This window comes from Notamacropus eugenii, chromosome 6 (genome assembly GCF_028372415.1).
Source record: "Notamacropus eugenii isolate mMacEug1 chromosome 6, mMacEug1.pri_v2, whole genome shotgun sequence".
In the NCBI taxonomy this organism is placed as follows: domain Eukaryota; kingdom Metazoa; phylum Chordata; class Mammalia; order Diprotodontia; family Macropodidae; genus Notamacropus; species Notamacropus eugenii.
In genome coordinates, this window is record NC_092877.1 from 43,945,958 (window position 1) to 43,967,947 (window position 21,990).

A 21,990-nucleotide genomic window follows, 5' to 3' on the forward strand; every position below is an offset into this window, starting at 1 on the left:
GTGATCCTCTGATTCACCCTAGGACCTAATTTGAAAGGAAATGGACAAATTGTCACCTTAGTCGGCTCCTTGCCTTTTGGTTCCCTATGCGTTGTGCTGCATCATAGCTGCTTTCAGACACATTTGGTGATTGAGTGGTCCCAAGATCCAGCACCAATGGGGACTCAGTTGATTTTTCTCTGCAAGTTTACTATCGACCAGGGTCTCAATTACAGGCCAGAGACAAATTATTTTGGTTTAAAAGACTTTTTTTCTGCTACTTAAGCTTCAACATACGAGGGAACTTCTGGCCTCCTGCATTTCATCTCAGTTAAATTTACTTTGACAATTCTTTATTAAGCACCAATGAATGTGTCAGGTATTGTGGTAGGTGCTATGGATATAAGGACAAAAATAAAAGAGTTCCCACCCATAAGGAGCTTACACTCTACTGGATAAGCATATAAAAATAAATTCCTAAGAATTTTTGAAATGGAGCATTTATACTGGAGGGTTTCGTGTAGGAGGTGGAATTTCACATGAACTTGGGAGTTAAGAATGCCTAGAGCCAAGACTGAGCAGGGAGTATAGTTCAGATATAGGGTAGAAGATGGCCTGTCCTATATGGGAGAATACTGAGTAAGTTTGTCTCTGATATTCAGGATTTACTGGGGAGCTAAATTGAGGAGGAGTACCTTGGTAGTACAGTGTGATTTGAGTGTGAGCACGAAAGCAAAAGTGTCCCCTTTGAGTGTTACCCCCTGGTCACAGGGAAAGGGATGTTGATTGAGCAGCTTATTTTAAGGCAGAAAAAGGCAGGTGTGATGAAGACTCATCTTCCTGAGTTCAAATCTGGCCTCAGACACTTACTAGCTAGATGACTCTGGGCAAGTTTCTTAACCCTGTTTGCCTCAGTTTCCTCATCTGTAAAAAGATCTAAAGGAAATAGCAAACCAGTCCAGTATCTCTATGAAGAAAATCCCAAATGGGGTCACAGAGAGTAGGATACCACTGAACAAAAACAAAATTAAGGAGGTGATGAGGGACATCAAAATATTTCCTTTTTTCGCGGGCAAGAAGGAGCATCTGAAGTGCGTGTAATCGATCCAGAGAGAAGTCACAGGTGATGTTAACAAAACAATCTTATTCTTGGGGTCCAGGCCCTTAATAATTTTGGTTTTGGTCTTTTTTTTTTTCCAGAGCGATGAGGTTCTCACCGTCATTAAAGCTAAAGCGCAGTGGCCAGCCTGGCAGCCTCTCAATGTGTAAGTCAGGAGCAGACCGTGCCTTTGTCACGTTCCAGTTTTCAATGTCACAGAACAGACCCTTCTCCACACGGGCTGGCGGAGGATCAATAAGCTGCAGCGAAAGCCTCCTGCCTTCTTTGCAGTCAGTAACACCTGTCAGGAAGTGATAATGGGGTTGGACTTACACAAGTATGTATGAAGACCCTCCTCCTCCTGGATTTCCTAGCAGGAAATCAGGCTCAGCCAATATTTTTCATCTAATTATAGATTTTAAATAAGACAGAAGGCTTTACTAAGACCACTATGATGCTCCATATATTTACCAATTATTCTTTCTTACCTTAAGATTAGAGTTTTTAATCAAATTTTATTTTTCTATTATTAAACATTTATTCAACATGAGGCTAAACTTAATCTTTAGCCCTAATAGACATACTTAGTTCTTAAGTTCATAACAATTCATATTTACATGTCTTAAAGTACTGTTGTCACAACTCTGTGAGGGTGGATAATCCTGTATTATTTTTCCCATTTAACAGATGAAATAGATTTAGAGATGTTAAGTGACTAGTAAGTGTTGAAACTCAGGTCTTTTGACTCAAAGTTCAGTATTCATACTGTTTATCACTCATCCCACACCAGAGGGCTTTCAGTGCCTTCTTCCCACCAAAACATATTCCTTTCTTACTTTGTAATTTGTTCAAGAATCCCCTAGCTTCAAGTTAGTCTAAAAAAGAAAAGCAGTTTTTACAAAGCAGCTAAAACAAGATGCTTCTTCAGTTTATAAAAGTATTCCCATTTTGATAACAAAGCAACCTAATGCTTTTACAGTACAATTCCATTTACCAAAATTTGATTTAGGGATCTTCAGTTGTCTCACAGAGGTGATTTCAATTGGCCAAAGGGTGAAGAGGGTATATCCTAGTTCCACTGCTAGTCAATATTCACTTTGGTAATATAATTAAAATGTTATCAAGCTCTTAAACTTGGCAATTATAAAATCTCTATCCTTAGTGTTTATAACATATGACCCTACTATCCTTTTTCTATTCAGTACCACAACAAGTGAAAAGAATATTTGAGCATTATTTTAATTCTAGTATATGTATATATGCACATACATATCTATATATACATACATATGTGTACCTATATATACATACATATGTGTATCTACATATACATATGTGTAGATTCACACATGCAGGTACACACATACACATATTGTAGCAGGGAGGAATTAATACATTTTGTTGGCCTAGAGTCACTTGATTAGGCCTTATCACAATAAGGAAGTCAGCGCAGTTGAACTGGAGGGGCAAGGAGGCAACCACCACTGCTCATAGCCCTGAGGAATATTATATTCTCTTCCCCTTGTTAAGAGTATATAGTTAGTATATTAACCCTGGGATCATACATCAATAAATCTAGAGCTGAAATAGATCTCAGAAGTCACCTTGTTCTCTGTTGCTATTTACAGATTGGCCCATTACACTTCTGCTTGAAAACTCTGCATGGTTTTCTCTGTTTTTCTATGTATGTTTGTGTTCCCTTCTGTTGGATTTATCCTTGGAAAAAATGTGTGCTGGGTCATGCTACAATGTGCTTGAGGTTTGGGGCACCAAGATCACCATGGTTTTGATGCTGAGTTGGTGTCACAAGATCATTGGTAGCAATATCCTTGATAATGCTTTACAGACCCTCTCTCATTTCTTCCGTTTTGCCTCTGAATTCTGACCCTGATTAAATACCTCAGTGCTTATTTTAATCAAATGCTTTTCTAGTACCCTGATAAGATACATTACTGATGTTGTCAGAGCTATAGTGAAATTACACCACACAGTAAGTGTCAGCCTCACTGACCATTCCACAGAGAAGCCCTAGCCTATTTGCACTGTGGAGGAGAGATAGTATGAGGGTTCCAGAGCTATAAACCTTACAAAACAGTTTCCTAGCTCTTAAATTTGTCTGCCAGCAAATTTGTACCAATTCTTTGGTCTGAAGCCATGTTTGTCACATGGACAAAACTCATTACTATGGTATTTTAATACTTCAAAGATCCCTGATTTCCGCAATGTAGTTATTCCCTCCATTAATGAAGATTGAGACTCCTCTATAGCTTAATTGATAGTTTTCTTTGATTACAGTAGACTAGACTTAGAGGCACATGTCTATAATCCTGGCTATCAAGGAAGGCTGAGGTTGGTAGACCAATGGAGCTTGGGAGTTATGAGCTACAGTAGAGCTCAAGCTGACTGAGTGTACTCATCCATGCTGACACCAATATGGTGAACTCTCAGCTACGGAGGAACACTAGAGCATGGTCAGAAATGGAGATCAGGCCTATGAGTAACCACTGTACTTCCTGCCTGGATGAGACAGGGAGATTCAACCTATAAAAAAGAAAGAAAAAAGAAAGTTACTGAGGCCAAAATTTCATCAGCTTGTGGTCACCCTGATGATGAGTGTATCTGAAATTAACTAGACTGATCCTTGGACCATAAACACATGGTCCACTGACAAGTGTCTGCTGAAAACCTTTTCAGGATTCTAATTCTTGCCAAAGTTCAATTGTAATTAGGACAGCTTTGAGAACGCAGGACTATCTTTTTACAATAAGCAAGAACTTGAAACGTGAAAGCTCATTTGAAAACAACTATTCAAAATGGTGCTATTCCATCCAGTTCCAGTAATACAACAACTAAATTTATAAATACCCAAGTCAGCTTCATCTCTACGGACTCACGGAGAATCTCTTGAATAGGCTCTAATCTTCATAAGTAGAACTTTGGTTGAAGTACCAGTTGAGGTGGGCTGGCTTCCAAATTTTCTTAGACCTTAATTTGATTTATTCAAAGTAGGTCTTTCTCCCTGTGCCATCTTTACTGCTTGGGTGACCTTGGGCCATTCTCTTCACTTCCTGGGACCTCATTTGTCTCATCTGTCTGGGAAGAGGATTCATCTAATAATCTCTCAATCTGTATTAAGACTTAATAGCTTCAAGCTTTGTGGCAGTATGATTCCTAGCCATACCTCTTGCCATGATACAAATCAGCTATCACCCAAGTGCTCCAGTCCCGTGCATGATCTGTGAAGTTCCTTAACTCAGGAATTTTTAGATTAGGGATTCTTAATTTTGGATCTATGATTTTTTAAAATATTTTTTGTGTACTATATTTCAATATAGTTGGTTTCCTTTGTAATTCTGTTTATTTTATTCTGTTCGATTCAGTTAAAAAAACCCAGACTTCAAAAGAGACTCGGATATAAAAAAAGTTAAGAACTCCTGCTTTAGATCATAAATTTAGAACTATTAGGGATGTTGGATGTTCATAAGACTATAGCAACATAAATTTAGGGTGCTAAGATACTCTAGAGATCTAGTCCAATCCCCTCATTCTACAGATGAAAAAGATAAAATAATTTTTAAAAGATTAAAAAAAGAAAAAGATAAAAAAATCATTGTAAAATATACAAGGTCAAGCGAAACAAATTTGTGCATTGGCCATATTAAAAAAAAAATCTCAATCTACTCCCTGAGTCCATCACTCAATGATGTCAAGAGAAGGTAATATGTTTCATCATGAGTGCATTGCAAATGATTGTGGTTCATCATTGAACTGGTGAAAATTCTCAAGTCTTTCAGTTGCTTTGCTGTTTTCAGTGCTGGTGTTATAAAAATTGTTCTACTGTATCTGTTCACTTCACTCAGTGTCCATTCTTACAAGTCTTCTTGGTATTTTTGAAGCTATCTCCTTCACCATTTCTTATGGCATGATATGAATCCTATCCCATTTGTATATTATCATTTATTAGCCATTTCCCAATTGATGGACACCCCCTTAAATTCCAGTTCTTTGCCACTACAAAAACTTTACTAATTTTTAATCTATTTAGGGCCATGCTGTAAGATTGTCTTAATAATTTGAACTTGTATCCATACAAATCATAATAATATAGAAAGAGAAAAGTTGTATACTCTCTACCATGAATATATTTATAACTTTTAAGCCCTTATTACTTGCCTTACATCTTTAAAAAATTTATAGCTAGTCTTGACAGTTAAAATGACACCCTATTATTTATTTTTCTAAAATGAAATCTGAAATTCTACCTTCTTTTACACATGGAGACTGTAGCTATATGACCTTACCCACTCACTGAATTTATTTCTGATAAAATTAATAACTTTCAAAGGTGACAAATAATGAAATAAACATATAGGACAAGGAATACCATTTCCCATAAAGCATTGGCACTTAAGGAAGAAAAACTAAATGAACAAAAATGTGTCTATTCTGGGTCCCATTTGTCTGATGTTCTGCAACCTTTGGCCTCCTTTCCTACTTTTTGTATGGAGTTGCAGTCATTGTATCTGTAGAATCCTGGTCCTGCTAATCACTGATTTCACTTTGATCTTCACTTATCTTCCCATCATTATTATTCATATTATTATTCATACCATATTATTCATACCATAATGATCCTAAATTATTAGACCACAATTTTTTCAACTATTCTCTGTTGGACAGATAGGAGGTATCTAGTTTGTTTGGGGAGGGTTTTTGGTTACTAAACAGTAAAGCATCAACAAATTTTTAATGGAATTCAAGGGTGGCAAGCCTGCACAAAAGTCTCAAGTCTCAAAAGGATTTGTTCCATGAAGGTTGGATTTGGCCAAAGGGCTGCACTTGAGGACCTAGAGGGCCACCTTGAGGCCCCTAGATAGGCTCTTTTTATCCTTTTAAAAATCTTACAATAATGTCTTGTCAGTGCCATTCTTGGGTCAAAATGTGTGATTAGGTCTTTTTAAAAAAATATTTTAACAATGCAGCTATTCTTTACTCTATGTATCTTTCTCAGAAAATAATAAAATTCTGGACTAAATAATTTGATTACTACCCAACTGAACACATCTTTTATGTAAAGCAAGGTAGATTGTGCCAACAAGAGACCTTCTTTCTTAGTGTAGTGAGGAATTATCTCTCTTCTAAAAGAAAAGATGAATCATTTTAATTGAATTTTGAATTTTTATCACTAGCTCTTTGTTTATATAGAATTATTGTTTCCCCATTCTCCAGCCTTGAATCTTGAAATGCCCATTTTCTCTTTGATGACAAAACAGCAGACTATCTGAAGCCCAGAGAGAAGATAAAAGAATAAATTTAAAATTATATGATAGAATTTTAGTACAAACCATATTTTATGATGCAACTTTAAGATGTTAAGCATAGTATTTGGTGCAGGAAGGCAATCTAGGATTCTGCCAAGGATATCCTTCCCATAATATGATGGCCAGGCTTCTGAGTACCATGGTCTCTAACTCTTAGTAATGCCCAACTGCTTCAGATTCCTCTTTTTCTATCAATATAAACAAGTTGATCTACATTGGAAATGCACACATCAAATCAACAAATGAGTTAACATGTGAAAGGAGAGGCTGACTTAGTCTGAAAGATGTGTTCAGAAGCCTGACCAGGTGATAAATTAAAGCCTCAGAAAGGTAGTGGCATGAAACAGTGGAAATATTCTGTTCCTTGACTGGTCAGGGGCTGATTGAGAGACCTACATGACTCTGGAGGCACTGTGGACATTCCAGTGATCCAGTCAAATTAGAAAAATCTACAGTGATACAATCCGATTTTGTGAGGAGCCAAAGGCAAGAGGTGGTTTGTACAGAACATCAGAATTCATTACCATTGTAAGAAGCAGAGAGTATTGAGCAAATGGGGCCCAAGGCAGAACACATGTCTAGAGATCAGAGGAAGGGATTAGCAATATGGTGGTTATGAGAGCCAAGGGAATGGAATGAAAGAGGGCAAAGTATGGAGTGCAGAGAGATTGGGCATCTAAAGAGGTTTGAGTTTGCTCACAAACTTTGTACCTGATTTGTTATGCTCAATGTGGTAAATGTATTACTATCCTTTTAAACTTTGGAGTGTTCTATAAACCCTGCCTGCCCTCCATGTTTTTGCACACTTTAACTGCAATAGAAAGAATGCTGGACTTAGAGTTAGGAGTGGCCTGGGTTTGAATCTTTCCCTGACACCAGCTGTCTGATCATAGGCAAGAAGTCTCAGCTTTCTAATATGTGAGTCTAAAAATACTGCAAAAACTAGCGGTAACTAGATCACCCAATGATACAGCACTAGACCTGGAATCAAGAAAGACCCAAGTCCAAATGCAGCCTCACACACTTATTAGCTGTGTGACCCTGGACAAGTCACTAAACCTCTGTTTGCTCCAGTATCCTCTTCTCTAAAATGGGGATAATAATGGCACCTAGCCCCCAAGGTTGTTGTGAGAATCAAATGGCATTATCACTGTACGGAAATTAGACTAAGTGGCACATAGTAAATATTATGTAAATGTTAGTTATTATTGTTACTCGTAGTGTCATGAAGCGCAAATAAATGCATGTAAAGCATTCTGTAAATCTTCAAGCACTATATAATTGTTAGGTATTATTATTTTCCCCTGGATTTCCCAGTCACTTTCCTTACAACACAGCTAACTGTAGTATGACGTCTGCTCCAGAAACACCAATCCAAAAGCTTGGTCTATTTCTTCTTTGATAGGATGGATACAGGCAGTCTCAGAAACTAATTCTCTCATCAGGATTATTGGTAGTGACTGATACTTTTCTCTGTTCCATAGAATTATTGCTTTAACTTCCTAATTTAGATATCACTCAGAAAAACACCCAAGTCTTCTGACTTCAATACATGCACACTTTTCATTATGTCATATCTTATCTATGACTGGCAACCATTGACAGCTTTTGATCAAGAAAGTATACTGATCGCTGTGCTGTGTTTTGAGTAATAATCTGAGTGTGTTGGCTACAGACGGTTTTTTAGAAGGTCATTTGAATGCTATTACAACAATCCAGGTGAGAGGTTATATGTGCCTAGTCTAAAGTGGCATCAGTGGGAATGAATAAATACATGAAAAATTGACAAGATGGAACTGAAATGATTTGGCATTTGATTGGCACATAACAGGAAGATTAACTTTGAGGGGAAAAGAAAAGTCAGTGATGATTCCGTCATTTCAAACCTGGTGATTTGAGATATCATTACTAATAGAAGAATAGTAGAATCTCAAGAAAAGACTTCTGATTCTTCCAGTAGCGTTAGGCATCCTGAAGGTGCCTATAATGTCACTAATTTATCTTTTTCTGTAGTTCTTCCAAACCCTTGTCTAGCACATTATCTTACACGTAGTAGGAATAGAATAAGTGGTGGCTGTAGCGAATTGTTGAATTTATCTTTATACTGTAGTTCGGTCTCCTCAACTTCCTAATCAGCCTCCTCTGGATATGAAAGTTGATAAATCTCCTGAATAAAATGTGGTACCCAGAATGAATCACAAGAATTCAACTCACATCTGAAATGGGAATCCCCTTTACAATATCCCCAATATCCAATTCAGGCTCTGTTTAAAAACCTTCAGAGATGGGTAACCACCCCTTAGAAGCTCTTGGGAAAAATTCTAATTGTTAAGAAGGGCAACTTCCACCCATTGGTTCTAATTTTGCCCTTTGGAGTCCTCATTCTGTGAAACAACCCTTTGGCTACTTCACAAAATCAGATTTTTAAGAGATCTAGGAGGAAGGCAACAGTAGAAAGAGTGCTGTCTCTGGAGTCAAAGGATCACTCATTGTTTCTGCTGAGAGGAACAAGAACAGGTGATGTACTTCTGTTACATGGCAGTCCTTTATAAAGATAGTTCTTATATTTTCTCCACCTACCTACTCCCCACATACAACTTTTCTTTTATCCAGGATAAACATACCAGGCCATTTCGGTTCATCTCTCATGCATTGTTGGCTCTAGACCTCTCCCCTATACTGGTTGCCCTTTCTTGGATGTGGTATAGTTGGTCAACATTCTTCCTAAAAGATTAGGCATTTTGATGACATCTACAGTGTTACTAATTATTATTCTCTTTTTTCAGGCTAATTAATCATCCATATTTCTTTTAACCCTGTGTCTAGCATAGTGCCTACACAGGATAGGAATAAATGGTTGCTTCACTGAATTGATTTGTTGAACTGATCATTTTACAAAATAGTTCTCAATTCTCCTTACCATGTTCATCACACTCCTTTGAATGTGTTAGCTTGTCAGTCTTCTTTCTAAAATTCAGTTCTCCAAAATGAACATTAGAATTCAGATGTACTCCAGCAAGGGTAGTAGTAGCATCTTTGTTCTGAACACTGTTTTTTCTGTTAATATAGCTGAAAATCACATTGATTTTTTTTCATCAGTTGACTCATGTTAAGGTTCCAGTTCACCAAACTCTTCAAATCTTTACGTGAACTGTTATCTTGCCCTATCATCACCTTCCCCCTCACATCTATGAGGTTGATTTTTTCTAACTCAAGTGTAGGAATTCTACATTTTCCTCTGTGACATTTGTCTTACTTGATACAATTCATTGTTCTAGCCTGTTGACATATTTTTATCCTAATTCTGTCATCTAGTATATGTCATTCTTTCCAGATTCAAGCCATTTGAAAGTTTGATAAGCATGCCATCAATAGTCTCATCCTTGTTTTCAGCAAAAAATGTTGAAAAGAATAGACACAGGGACAGAGACTGAAAATTCAGGTCAATCATCTATTGTTAGTCAGGTAGTGAGGTACAAAGACAGAATTGAGATAATACCTGTCATGATTAAGATGGAAGGAGCTTTCACTTTCATAAGGGAGAAATATCATGTACACAGATGAGTAAATAGAAAATATAGAGCAAGTAGATATTTTGTGAAGGTAGTAAAGGTGGTGGTGGTGGTGTGAAGAAGTATTACTATTATCTGTACTTCACTGAAAATTCTCCCTGAGACTGATTTCTCTCCAGGAACCACTAATCCTTGACTCTGGTTATCCTGAATCTTGATACAGTGCTGTGTCCGAAAACATCCCTTAGGCAACGAGTGGGGCCTGAGTGGTGGTGGGGTCACAGAATTAATACATATGTGGTTTTCTTCTTGATGAAAACATTTTTGCTTATAGTAATAAATACTTCTCTTAATGAGTACTCACTCACCACCCAACTTTTTTAAATGTTGCAAAGTTTGGAGTTTACATAATAGATTCCTTCCCCCTTTTAAATTTCAGATTATAATTTTCCATCTCATAAGAGCATCCCTCACCCCCCATCATTCAGAAACCGTTACGTCTCCAATTCAAACTGGATTTTTTCAACCCCTTCAGAAGTTACATCATTTTTAGCTTTGCACTTGAGTCTTTAAATTTCCATTTTTGCAGTGCTTGGACTACTACAGCTGTATTAATGAAGGCTAACAAAGGATGGTTCAAATTAACATGCATTTCCACCTTGGCAAGGGAAAGGAATTAGAATTTTGAAAAAATCCCAAGACCAGAAATGACACCCATAAATCACTATTGTTAATTAGTCTTTTAATAGAATTAGTCAAAAGCAGACTCCTTCGTAGCGTATCAACTATAGTTCATACATAGTGTAAAGTAATCTTCCCTTCAAAATAAGTCTAATTTTCCATAGAACCTACCTTTCTAATCTGTCTTTGGCATGATCCAATTAAGAAATCAAACAGGAGAACCAAAGACTAGCTATAGGAGCAAAGTTTTGTTTTGGAAAAACAGCCCTACCACTCATTAATGTGTTTGTTCAATTGAGGTTAATGGAATTCTCTGCTCCCTAGCTCATTAGGAAGCAAGACTGACCTACTTTTACAAGGTCCTGGCCACTGCAACTGACATGGTTTTCAATGAGTATTGTTTTTATCCCCAGGACCCATTTAAACAAGTGTAATCGGGAATGAACAAATTAGCTTGCAGATCATTGTTTAGCTCTGGTAGAGCTCATCCAGTTGAGAACTATAATTAGAAAAAGGAAAGGATATATTTTGAGCAAAAGAATTAAAAATTCCTCACTCATTTGTTATGCATTTGACTAAGTGGGATGCCGGCTTATTTTGAATTCTAATTACCAAGTGTAGTTGTGAGATGTTTATTTTTATTCACTCCTTTAAAAGTGAATAAGGTGAACTATCATCTTCCTTTAATAACCATCCATTATGCTTAATTAACATTTGATTACATAAACTGTTCATAAGTGTTGTTCCAGCTAATAGTTTTGAGATGAAATCTAGAATACTATCATGTCAGTAAGAAAGCAAATGAGAGGAAGATCATACACAACTTTTATCATTTCCATATCTTCACCAGAACTATTTATTATATAAACTTATTCTTTACAGTATGGATATTTTCAACTGTAGTTATGAAATGTTTCAGGAGGCAAGGACTATGGCAGCTTAAGTGACTCCTCTGCCAGAAAGGATGTAGCTACCTAAAGGATGTATGTGTGCCAAAGCACTATCCAATTTCCTCAAGGATGGCTCCTACCAGCTGTTACAGTTAAAATGATGTGAAAAAGAAAGAGGGAAAGACCAGCTGGCTGGCTGCTTAGGCTGAGTCTCATGTGGTATCTGCTGATTGATGGGGTCACAAGAGCTAGAGCTCAACTTTGAAAGTTCACACATTCAATTGTATCTGATCACCAACTTGAACAGACTTTGGAGGACTCATTCACACTAGTTGAATCAACAGGATAAATGGATGTCTCATGTGCCAGTTTTCCAATTTCCAATGGAAGACATCCAAGGAGGTAACTGGTACTAGCCATTTACACCATTCGCTGATTTCCTAGTGAGTAGGTCCATTCAGGAGATAATGGTTGCTCAGAAGATTGCTGGGACAGGATCAGAGAACAGCAGAAGAAGTTGTCTATTGCTGTTTTAACCAAGACTATGATTTCCCCAGTGTGAGAGGTTCCCTCTTCTTCCATTGAGTTCTGAACTTCTTCTGAAATTTATAGTTTTTATTGATGGCTTTTCCCTACTCTAGCATATTTCTCGCTAAATCGTCTGTACTGATCATTTGGTATGGAGTGTCATCTCCCCTTATTCTTTTTGGCAGCAGTGTGGTCAGTAGAAAGGGGACAGAATTCCCATGTGGGATAGAATTCCCTAATACCCATGTGGCTTTGGGCCAGTTTCTTATCTTCTCTGTCCTTTAGTTTCTTCTTCTGTAAAATGAAAGGGTTGGACTAGGTCAGTTCTATAGTCCTTCCAGTATTATATTTATTTTCTGCAATTTACAGACAAAAGAGTGCTAAGTACTACTTCACTATTGGGGACAGCTTGGTGGCTAGATGCAATGGGTAGAATGTTGTCAGGAAGACTCATCTTCTGAGTTCAAATGTGGCCTCAGACACTTCCTAGCTGTGTGACCCTGGGCAAGTCACTTAACCATGTCACCAAACCTCAGTTTCCTTATCTGTAAAGTGATCTGGAGAAGGTAATGGCAAACTACTCTAGTATCTTTGCCAAGAAAACCCCAAATGGGGTCACAGAGTCAGACACAACTAAAAAATGACTGTAACTTACAGGTAAACTTAGAATCAAAGGACCTGAGTTTAATTCCCAGATCTGCCACCTGTCTGAACTTGGACAATTCATTTACCCTCAGTTTCTTCATCTATCAAATGACAGAGTTGAATTAAATGACCCTTAATACCCTTTCGATCTCTCGATCTATGATCCTATGATTCTTTTCTAGACTCCTAGTGTCCCCACTATTCTGTTTTAATAGTCTTACCACACATGTTACAATGAATTATATCAGAGTTTATTTTACAATAGTTATATTTTAGTCTTCATAGATTGTTGAACTAGGGAAAAAACCCATAGAGGTCATAACATCCAACCTCTTTACTTCACAGAGGAAGAACCAGGGGCCCGGAGCAGGTAAGAGATTTGCCCAAGGTTATATGCACTGGCAATCAAGCTGAGCCTTTAACCTAGATCTACAGACTTCCGGTTAAGTAGTAGGACCTTTAGCATTGACTATAATTTCTGAAGCTTGCTAACCCCGTTCTAACAACTGCTGCTGTTAATCTCCTCTGTTATATGGGAATTTTTTCAGTCCAATATCATAAGGTAACCATTTCTGCCTTTATTTGGGGCCTGTAGCCCCCTTTGCAGTGATTATACCATGATCCACAAAAGTAAGCCTTTGGCTTAAACCTAAAGGAAATTAGGTACAAGTCTAATAAGCCATGTTCTTCAATGTGTAAGGTAAATTCCTAGCTTTGAGCTACTTTTGGAAAGCTATTGGTTTCAATAAGCCTTGTGGTCCCTTCACCTCTAACTTTCTATGAGTCTATGAGAAGTTACTCTTAGGCTCTGAGCATCTTAGGACTTAGTGCTTTCAAGTGGTGAATTACTTGGTTGCCTCCTAGTGTCTAAAAGGAGTTCCTGCAGCACTCTATAAATCCATAGAGTATCTAACTGAACAGAATCAGTTTCTAGCAAAGTAGAAGCCCAGAATCCCAGAATATCAAATTGGAAGGGATATCAGAGGTTAGTTGCTCTGACCCGATCAAGATTCCCCTCTGTGTCATCTTTGAAGCTCTGCTTGTAGGTATTTTCAAGTCTTCTGAGTTTGTATATTGAGTGTCACCATAGTGGTTTTTTTGTGATTGGGTTCTTCTGTTTTCTCATTTTTCCAGCCTAATTATTCACTTTGGACTTTATGTTAGATTTGGGTTCTGTTCAGTGGTGGGTAGGACAGCGTTGTATATGTCAGACCCGAGATTTTTCTGCTGCTTTCACAGTTCAGTCTGTTTTCAGTGCTTCCAACGTGATGTGATCCAAGGACAGGACTGTTAACTTCCCTGCTAGTTTGTCTTTCTATCCATGTGTTAGACCCTGTCTAACTGTCTACTGTCTTTGGACACTGGGAAGCTCCCTGCTGCTGCTGCTACTTCACTGAGTCCTGGTCAGCCTACTCCTTGACATCTGCAGAACTTTCTGATTATTTTCCTAAACTGTTCTGAGCTGGGCAGGGGGTTGAGAGGAGGAACGATTCACCGTGACTTTTTCTTGGCTTTGCCTCTCAATTCAGTTAGGTGAATTTTCTAGGAAATTGTGGAAGAGGTTGGGGCAAACTGAGACCAAGTTGTCAACCTCTCACTCTCCCATTTTGACTTTTCCCTCTGTATCATCAAGTACTCATCTAGCCTTTACTTGTTCCTCCAATGAGAGGCAAACTGCAACATCCCCAAAACGCCCTTGCACTTTGAGATAGTTCTAATTGTCAAAAAATTTTTCCTAACATTGGCCTCAGATCTTCCTGTAACTTCTACCCCATCCTCTTCATTCTGCCCTCTGAGACCAAGCAGGAAAAGTGGAATTTTTCTTCCAACAGTCCTTCAAGTTCTAAATGAAAGCTTTTATTTCCTCTCTGCTCTTCTTATGTTCAGGCTAAACATTTGTATTTTCTTCAACTGATCCTCATATAGCAGAATTTCCAGTGTCCTCCTGTCACACTCTATTTTGTCTATGTTCTTACTAAAAATGACCCCCAGAACTGAATGCTGGCTCTGAGACATGCTCTGATCAGCACAGACTGAAGCTGCTCCAACCTCCTGGATATTGTGCCTCTCTTAATGCAGAATGCCACTGAATTCCTTGCTCTGGCTACCATGTCACCCTGTTGACTCATTTGGAGTCAACCTGCCCCAGATCTTTTTTCCAGAGAACTACTTTGCAACCAAGTCATCCCTGACATGTGTTTGTAAATGCTGCTCTCCAGCCCTTACTCTATAGTGACTTTTCATGGTCAGTCATAATAGAAACAACTCCTGAGTCGATCTAAGTATTTTGTAGCCCATCTTTACTCTGGCCAGCAACTACAGAAAAGAGAGTTGCAGAATAAAGCATAGCTAAATAACACAGTTTTGTTATTCTATAAGCTACATCCTTTTCTCAATCCCTTCCATCCTTAGGATGTGCACAGACATCGCTCCTCATTTATCCACCTCAAATGATGTTCAAGCACCTAGGTGTCCCACCTCTATTTTTGTTTACCCTCATGATAGCACTGACATAGAGTGGCATCATTTTGCACATATGCAGGCAGAGTTCTAGGGAGCAAATTCCTATGTCACAGTAAGACATATCTTACTGCACCCCAATTGCTTAATCATCTTCTAGGGCAGAGATGTCAAACCACACCCAGCAGAAACACTCCCAAGTGCAGCCTAACCAGATAAAAATGTAGTTGGGAAATATTTAACTAACTAACTAAATGAATGAATGAATGAATAAAAAACAATGTTAATTTGTGGTTTTCTAAGGCAATATTTTGCTCATGATGATCCTTATGTTTGATTTACTGGGCCCACTTGAACATGAATTTGACACTACTGTTCTAGTGCTTCAGTTTACCTGGTTAGCCCAACTTGGTGCCATTTCTCTGGTCTCTTATGAAAATTCTCTTTGCCTACTTACAGTCAATAAATAGGACTGAGTTTATATTCCTAGTCTCGCCTGAACTGACAGTTCTTAAGGTAAAATACTTGCGAAAAAGTTAAGATTAGATTTTCTTATAGATAAAATATAGCCTATTCCTGGACCTGAGCCAGCTACTTACTGCCCAAGTGTCTACTCCTCCCCTATTCTGTTAGCTTGTTTCACTTCATAGCTCCTGGATTTTAATGACTTTCTTGAAGACTTTTCTTTAACCCAATAGCTATCATAATATTATTTCTCTTCATATTAAATTCGATAAGAGATTAAACTGATTCAATAAATAAGAAATATAGTGTGTGGACCTCGAGCCCCAATTCAGTTTTTGGCTATGATCTCATTCAACAGCAGTAACAGCTGACATGTACATAGAACCTTAAGGTTCGCAAAGCACTCTACATACGTAATCTTATTTAAGTCTCTTAAAACTCTATGAAGTATGAAAATTATTATTCCTTTTGTCCAAATGACAAAATTGAGGCAAAGAAAAATTAACTGACTGTCCCATGTTCATATGTCTAATAAGTGTCAGAAGTAGGATATATTAAAATTATCATTCCCTTTTTACAGATGAGGAAATTCAGGGAAAAAAGGTTAATTGGTCCATGTTCATATGGTTAATGAGCTTCAGAAGTAGAATGTATTAAAATTATCATTCCCTTTTTATAGATGAGGAAATTAGGCAAAAAAAGATTAACTGACTGGCCATGTTCACATGGCTAGTAAGTTTCAGAAGTAGGATTTGAGCTCTGGTCTTCCTAACTCTCGGTTCAAAGCTCACATTTCCTCTTGGAAAGCATTTTCTCACTTCTTATTTCCTCTCATGTTGATTCATAAGTTTTAGAGGAGAGATAAAAATCCATTGAAGCTAGTCCCCCAACTCAACATGTTGAGTCACAATCCAGTTGAATATCCAAACTCACTGGTATGATCCTCCATTGACCAGGCACAACAACCTGTACTTAGCCAAATCTAATTTTCTATTCTGTATCCCTATCTACAACCTCTAGATGGTGCTAGATGCCTCCAGCCCAGTCTCATAAAAACGAGAATGTTTGCTCAGTTCCTGTAAGTTGAGCAGCTCTTGCCAGCAGACCACCCAGGAACTGAAGAGCAGATTGCCCTTTTCAAACAGGGATAGAAAGGGAAATCTGTCATGCTCCAGCATGTGTGTACATGCACATGCATACTGGGATATAAAATTATGCATGCATACACACATGCACCAGATAAGAACATTCATACTCCAGGTACAGAGACAGATGCAGAAATGATATTGACATGCATCTCAAAGAGTAACACAGCCGATATTAGTGAAAGTAACATGCAATATGATTTGTCGTGAACCTCAGCCCTTTCTGCATCTAGCTCAGTGCTTGGTACATAGTGAGTACTTAATAATTTTTTTTCTTTCATTTATTCCCATCTACTAGACAGCTTTGTATTTGTTTGTGGAAATAGGACTCTCACCCAAGACAGGACCGGCTCCTTCCAAGTGTGATCATAGTAGCAATCAAGGTTAAATGGTACTTTTATGCCATTTATTGAGGGGGCATTTGAGAATACAAGGGGATAACTTTCTGTTTTTTTAAATCAAGCCATGAACGAAGCAGATTACAGAAGCATTTCAACTTTCAATAGTAATGTTCATTGTCTCTTTTCAACTCAACAAAATACATTTAAGCATCTCTTTCCTTTTGATATTCACTGGAGGTCCCCAGTTTCAGGTAGGCCTAAACTTCCTAGATCTCACTACTGGAACCTATCCCTGGATGATTTTCTGCATTAAAACAACTGAGAATGTTAACAAATATTGCCATGTCATGTAACATTGATTTTCCCATGAGATGTCACCAAATTGGGTAAATGGCTCCTGGAACCTGACTTTCCTCAAAGGCCATCAGTGTAGCCCCAAATCAAATTTCCATCACAGATTTGTGATGCCTATTTCACAGCCCCTTGCATAATTAATCCAAAGAGAGGTTATCCAAAATCTACAAACATACCAAATGATTCTAGTAAGAATTTTAGCAGGAGAATTTTGTTAATTCTCCAAAGGTTGAATTATCTAATGTGGTACCGTGGTGTTCACATTTATCTAACGCTTTCAGTTTTGCCAACTTTCAGTACCTTATCTGATTTGATCTTCACAGTGTTCCTACAAGGTAGATAACTCATCATCTCATCTGAATTGCACAGATAAGAAAATGGAGATCTCAGAGAGGATATATGACCTGTCATGGTGTTACACAGCTACTAAGTTTTCAAAATTATACAAAACCTGGTCTTATCTTCAAGTCTAGTTCTTGATCCAATGTATTCTTTCCATGTCAGTGTGAGAGAAAATGAGAAATGGCACAATGTATTTGGAGACTATGGTGTGGACTAAAAGTTAAGACCTAGCTCTGGGTCTATATACAGTTATATATTTTTCCCTTCTTGCACTCTCCTGTAATTCATAAGAAGTCAGCTAATCTTAGTGGCCCATTTAAGACTATTGGGGTGGAGTCAAGATGCACATCACAAAAAGATGTCTCTCTCTCCTGCATTGCACTGTTAAACAGATTACTGCAGGGAGGTAGTGTTGACTATTACAAGCATTTTGAAGGTGCATTTGTACAGGTAACGCATTTAAAAGTCTGAACACCACTCCCAGGTTTCTCTTATCTGTTGTTCCTATCACCTACAGTAGTAGCCAGGGACATTTGCCTATATGATTTCAGGAACAATTCTTTAGTCATCTGACCCAGGTCCTGTGATTAGAATTTTAGTCAACTGTGGAAAAATAATTCCTCTACCAGGCCATCTTCTGGACCAGGCTTTGTTTTTAAGTAATTAGGTTAAGGGAAAATAGAAGATTATTCAATAATAGTATTCCTACCAATACTCCAATTTCTATACAAGTATAATTTCCCATAGTCAGTGTGGCTTGACCAAACACTATCCAGGTTAGATATTTTTCCTGATGCTATCCCCCCACATTACTATTTACCTCCATAAAATTGCCACTATATACATATATGCATATATGTATTTATGTATGTCTGTATCTTGTTTTCCCCTTTTCTATTGTTAACGGAATTATAATGACATAGCTGCATCAAACTTACAGTAATAAAATGACCAGAACGACAGCACCAGATGTCCCCCAAGCAAGATCCAATCCTTAAATGTCCAAGCATGTGACTTGAAGGTCATACTATGATTTACAAGGGTGATATAACTCATTGACCTAAAACAGGAATAAGAGGACCATATTTGCCATATTTCCATGGCAAAGGGCATTTATAGGCATATCAGTGAATATATGTATATACTCATCTGGATCTCTAAACAGCTTTTAAATGAGACCCATGAGCAAATCAAGTTTCTTCCTCACTATTTCTAATCATTGGTTTATATAGACAGAACTGGAAGGGCCAGTAGAAGTCATTTCATTCAACTCTCTCATTTCGCAGATGAGGATATACAGAAGAGTTAAGTGAATTATGAAAGATTGCCCAGGCAAAAAATGGTAGAGGTGGGATTGGAATGCAGTTCTCTGACTCCAAAGCCAACACTCTTTCCACTGTACCATGATGTCTGAGTTCGTAAATTCTGGATCCAAGTTTGGATGTGCCTACGAAGGTCCCCTGACAGAGTTAGGGAAAAGAATCCTTCCTGGTCTTAACCCAATCACCTTAAGAGGCCAGTTTTTCCTTTGGCAAATCATTATGTCCTGAAGTCAGCCATGGTATATAGTCCCAGTTCCTATGACAATGAGTCTCCTTGTCCTGTTCTTATAACAAAGAAACAGAGAGTGGCCTCTCCTGCAGATGTTTAGCGTACACATATAAATTGATAGGAAAGATAGCATGCAGAATACATGCATCATTTCTTATTGTTTAGTCATCTTATAGTGTCCAATTCTTTGTGGCTCCATTTGGGGTTTTTATGACAAAGATACTGGAGTGGTTCACCATTTCCTTCTCCAGCTCCTTTTACAGATGAGAAAACTGAGGCAAACAGGGTTAAGTGACTTGCTCAGGGTCACACAGATAGCAAGTGTTTGAGACTGGATTTGAACTCAGGTCCTCCTGACTTCAGGGCTGGTACCCTATCCACTGTGCCACCTATCTGCTCCTAGGTGCATCAGTAGCAAGGGTCAAACCTCTAGCCAACTATTGCCCATGCTGTTTCAGATTGTTTTTGGAACTGTGATTCATATGACCCACCATGCCTACCATTTCAAGGTATTATTGCCTATACTATCCCCCCACATACATATACATACACACACATACACACATACTTCCATTGTGACTTTTTGAGGTTTGAAGTGAAATAGAGGAAATCAAATTTGCCCAGGTACTTTGTTGATCCTCATAACTCTAACTAGCAGTGATGGTGAATAGGTAGTCATCTTTTCCCATAAATACAGTTATTCCTACTTAGCAAGATATCCCTTTTTCCTACCATTTCCATGATATCCATAGGTATTACTCTACTCCTTTATCTCTTCTCAAAGATAACCCAAAGACTGGTCTGAGATCCCCTACCTCAGTTTCTATTTACTCTTATTATAATTCCATGGGATTATCCTGCATATTGCCAGACTAAGTTCTGGGGATTAAAGTCCTCTGCTGACCTGGTAAAAGTCTCACAGCATTTATGTATTTTGTTTCGTGTCCCTTCCTATTTAGCCTCCTTGTGACCTTTTGAGGAATAGTCTATTCTTTTTCATATAAAGTGACTTTGAATGAGTCTCCATGTCAAGGTTCATTAGTGTCTTGCCTATGTTTCTTGACATAACATACTCATACAATATTAAGAGGCTAACTAAAGATAGTTTATCTCTAAAAGATAGTTTATCTAAAAATAAAATGGAAATATTGAAAAAGTTCATCTTTGGGCCTGGGCCAGCTATTGTCCAGGCTCTCTTTAATTTTCTTGCCCTCCCTGGCCCTGTCTTTTTGGGGACTTTTGGCTTGTCCTGTTCTTATTGCAAAATTGCTTTATCCCATTCGTTTCCATAGAAGAGAAAGTGATTGTGATTTCTCATTTTAAACTTTTTACACATGCATATACACACATACACACACACACACATACACATATAAATTTCACAAGGGTTGTCTTTTTTTGGCCATAGTTCTGGTCTGCCAAGATTTTTGGGATTAACTTTGTTATCCAGCATGTAAGCTGTCATTTACAGCTTCATGTCATCATCTAATGTGACAGGTGTGCCATCTGTCCTAACAACCAAGTTATCCATAAAAATTTTAAATAGCACAGGGCCAAGGAAAGGCCCCTGGAGCCTACTGATAGAGACTTCCCAACACATAAAAGTGGCTCATCAGTCTCTGGGTCTGAATATTCAACCAGCTCAAAATACAATTAAATATATTCCCATCTAGTTCATATCTACCTCATGGGAGAAATATGAGTTAGGCCAGATTACAGGAAATAATAGAAAGATGGCATTCAAGCCATTCTAATAAAGCAAACATTTATTAAGCATCTATTATGTGCAATGCATTGTGGACACAAAGCCAAAAAACCATAAAAGATATTGTCAAATTCTTTACTGAAATCCAGACATATTATTTCTACACCAATATCTGCCAGGCTAGTTCCTCTGTCAAAATAGAACCGTATTAGTTTGACATGAACAGCCATGATAAAGCCATGCATGTTCTTAATGATTACTAAGACACTTCCTAAATGCTTACAAATCAATTCTTTAATAATATGTTGTAGAACTTTGTCAGGGATCAAATTTGATTATAAACTTATAGTTTAAAGATAACACTCTGTTCTCTTTGAAAAAATAGGACATTTTCCCTGTTCTAGTCCTATGACACCTCTCTCATTTCCCACAATTTCCCTAAGATCCTTGACAATAGCTTCACCCTCACATCTGTCAGGTTTCTCAATGCACCAGGATTCAGTTCATCTGGATTTTTGATCACTTGAATTTATTGAGTATAAAATAGATGTTCTCTTACCTTACCTCCCTTACCTTGGGTTTTAACTCTCTCCTCCCTTACCTTGGGTTTTAACTACTTGTTAGCCATTTTTCTTTGGTTCTTTCCAGTCCAAAGACCATTCTCCTTGGAAAAGAAAAAGAAAACAAAATGAAACTTGAATGATTTTTCCTTCTTATTTCTGTTTTCATCATCTCATCTACCATAGATAGTGTCCTATCCCTTCCTTGATACCCCTTTACCTCCTCTGTTCCAATACACAAGAGAGTTAAAAGAGTCTTTGTTATTGTTGTAGGCCTTGGCATAAATCTTCAGCGTTTGCTTATACTGGCTTTTAGTAGTACTTGTACTTTATTCTTAGAGTACTTTCCTTTAGTACTCATTCTTCACTTTCTGTCCTTAACTATATCTTTTGCAAATGTCTTTTTAAAACC

General features: G+C 37.8%; 1 protein-coding gene across 1 annotated transcript in view; it reads left to right on the plus strand.

The window, feature by feature from the left end:
• The window catches only part of SPON1 (spondin 1), a 397,925-nt gene that overhangs the window by 334,105 nt on the left and 41,830 nt on the right, over nt 1-21,990 (plus strand). The window contains exon 7 of the mRNA XM_072619685.1: nt 1,180-1,244. Coding sequence (XP_072475786.1) covers nt 1,180-1,244 — 65 coding nt within the window. The remainder of the gene's footprint in view (nt 1-1,179; nt 1,245-21,990) is intronic.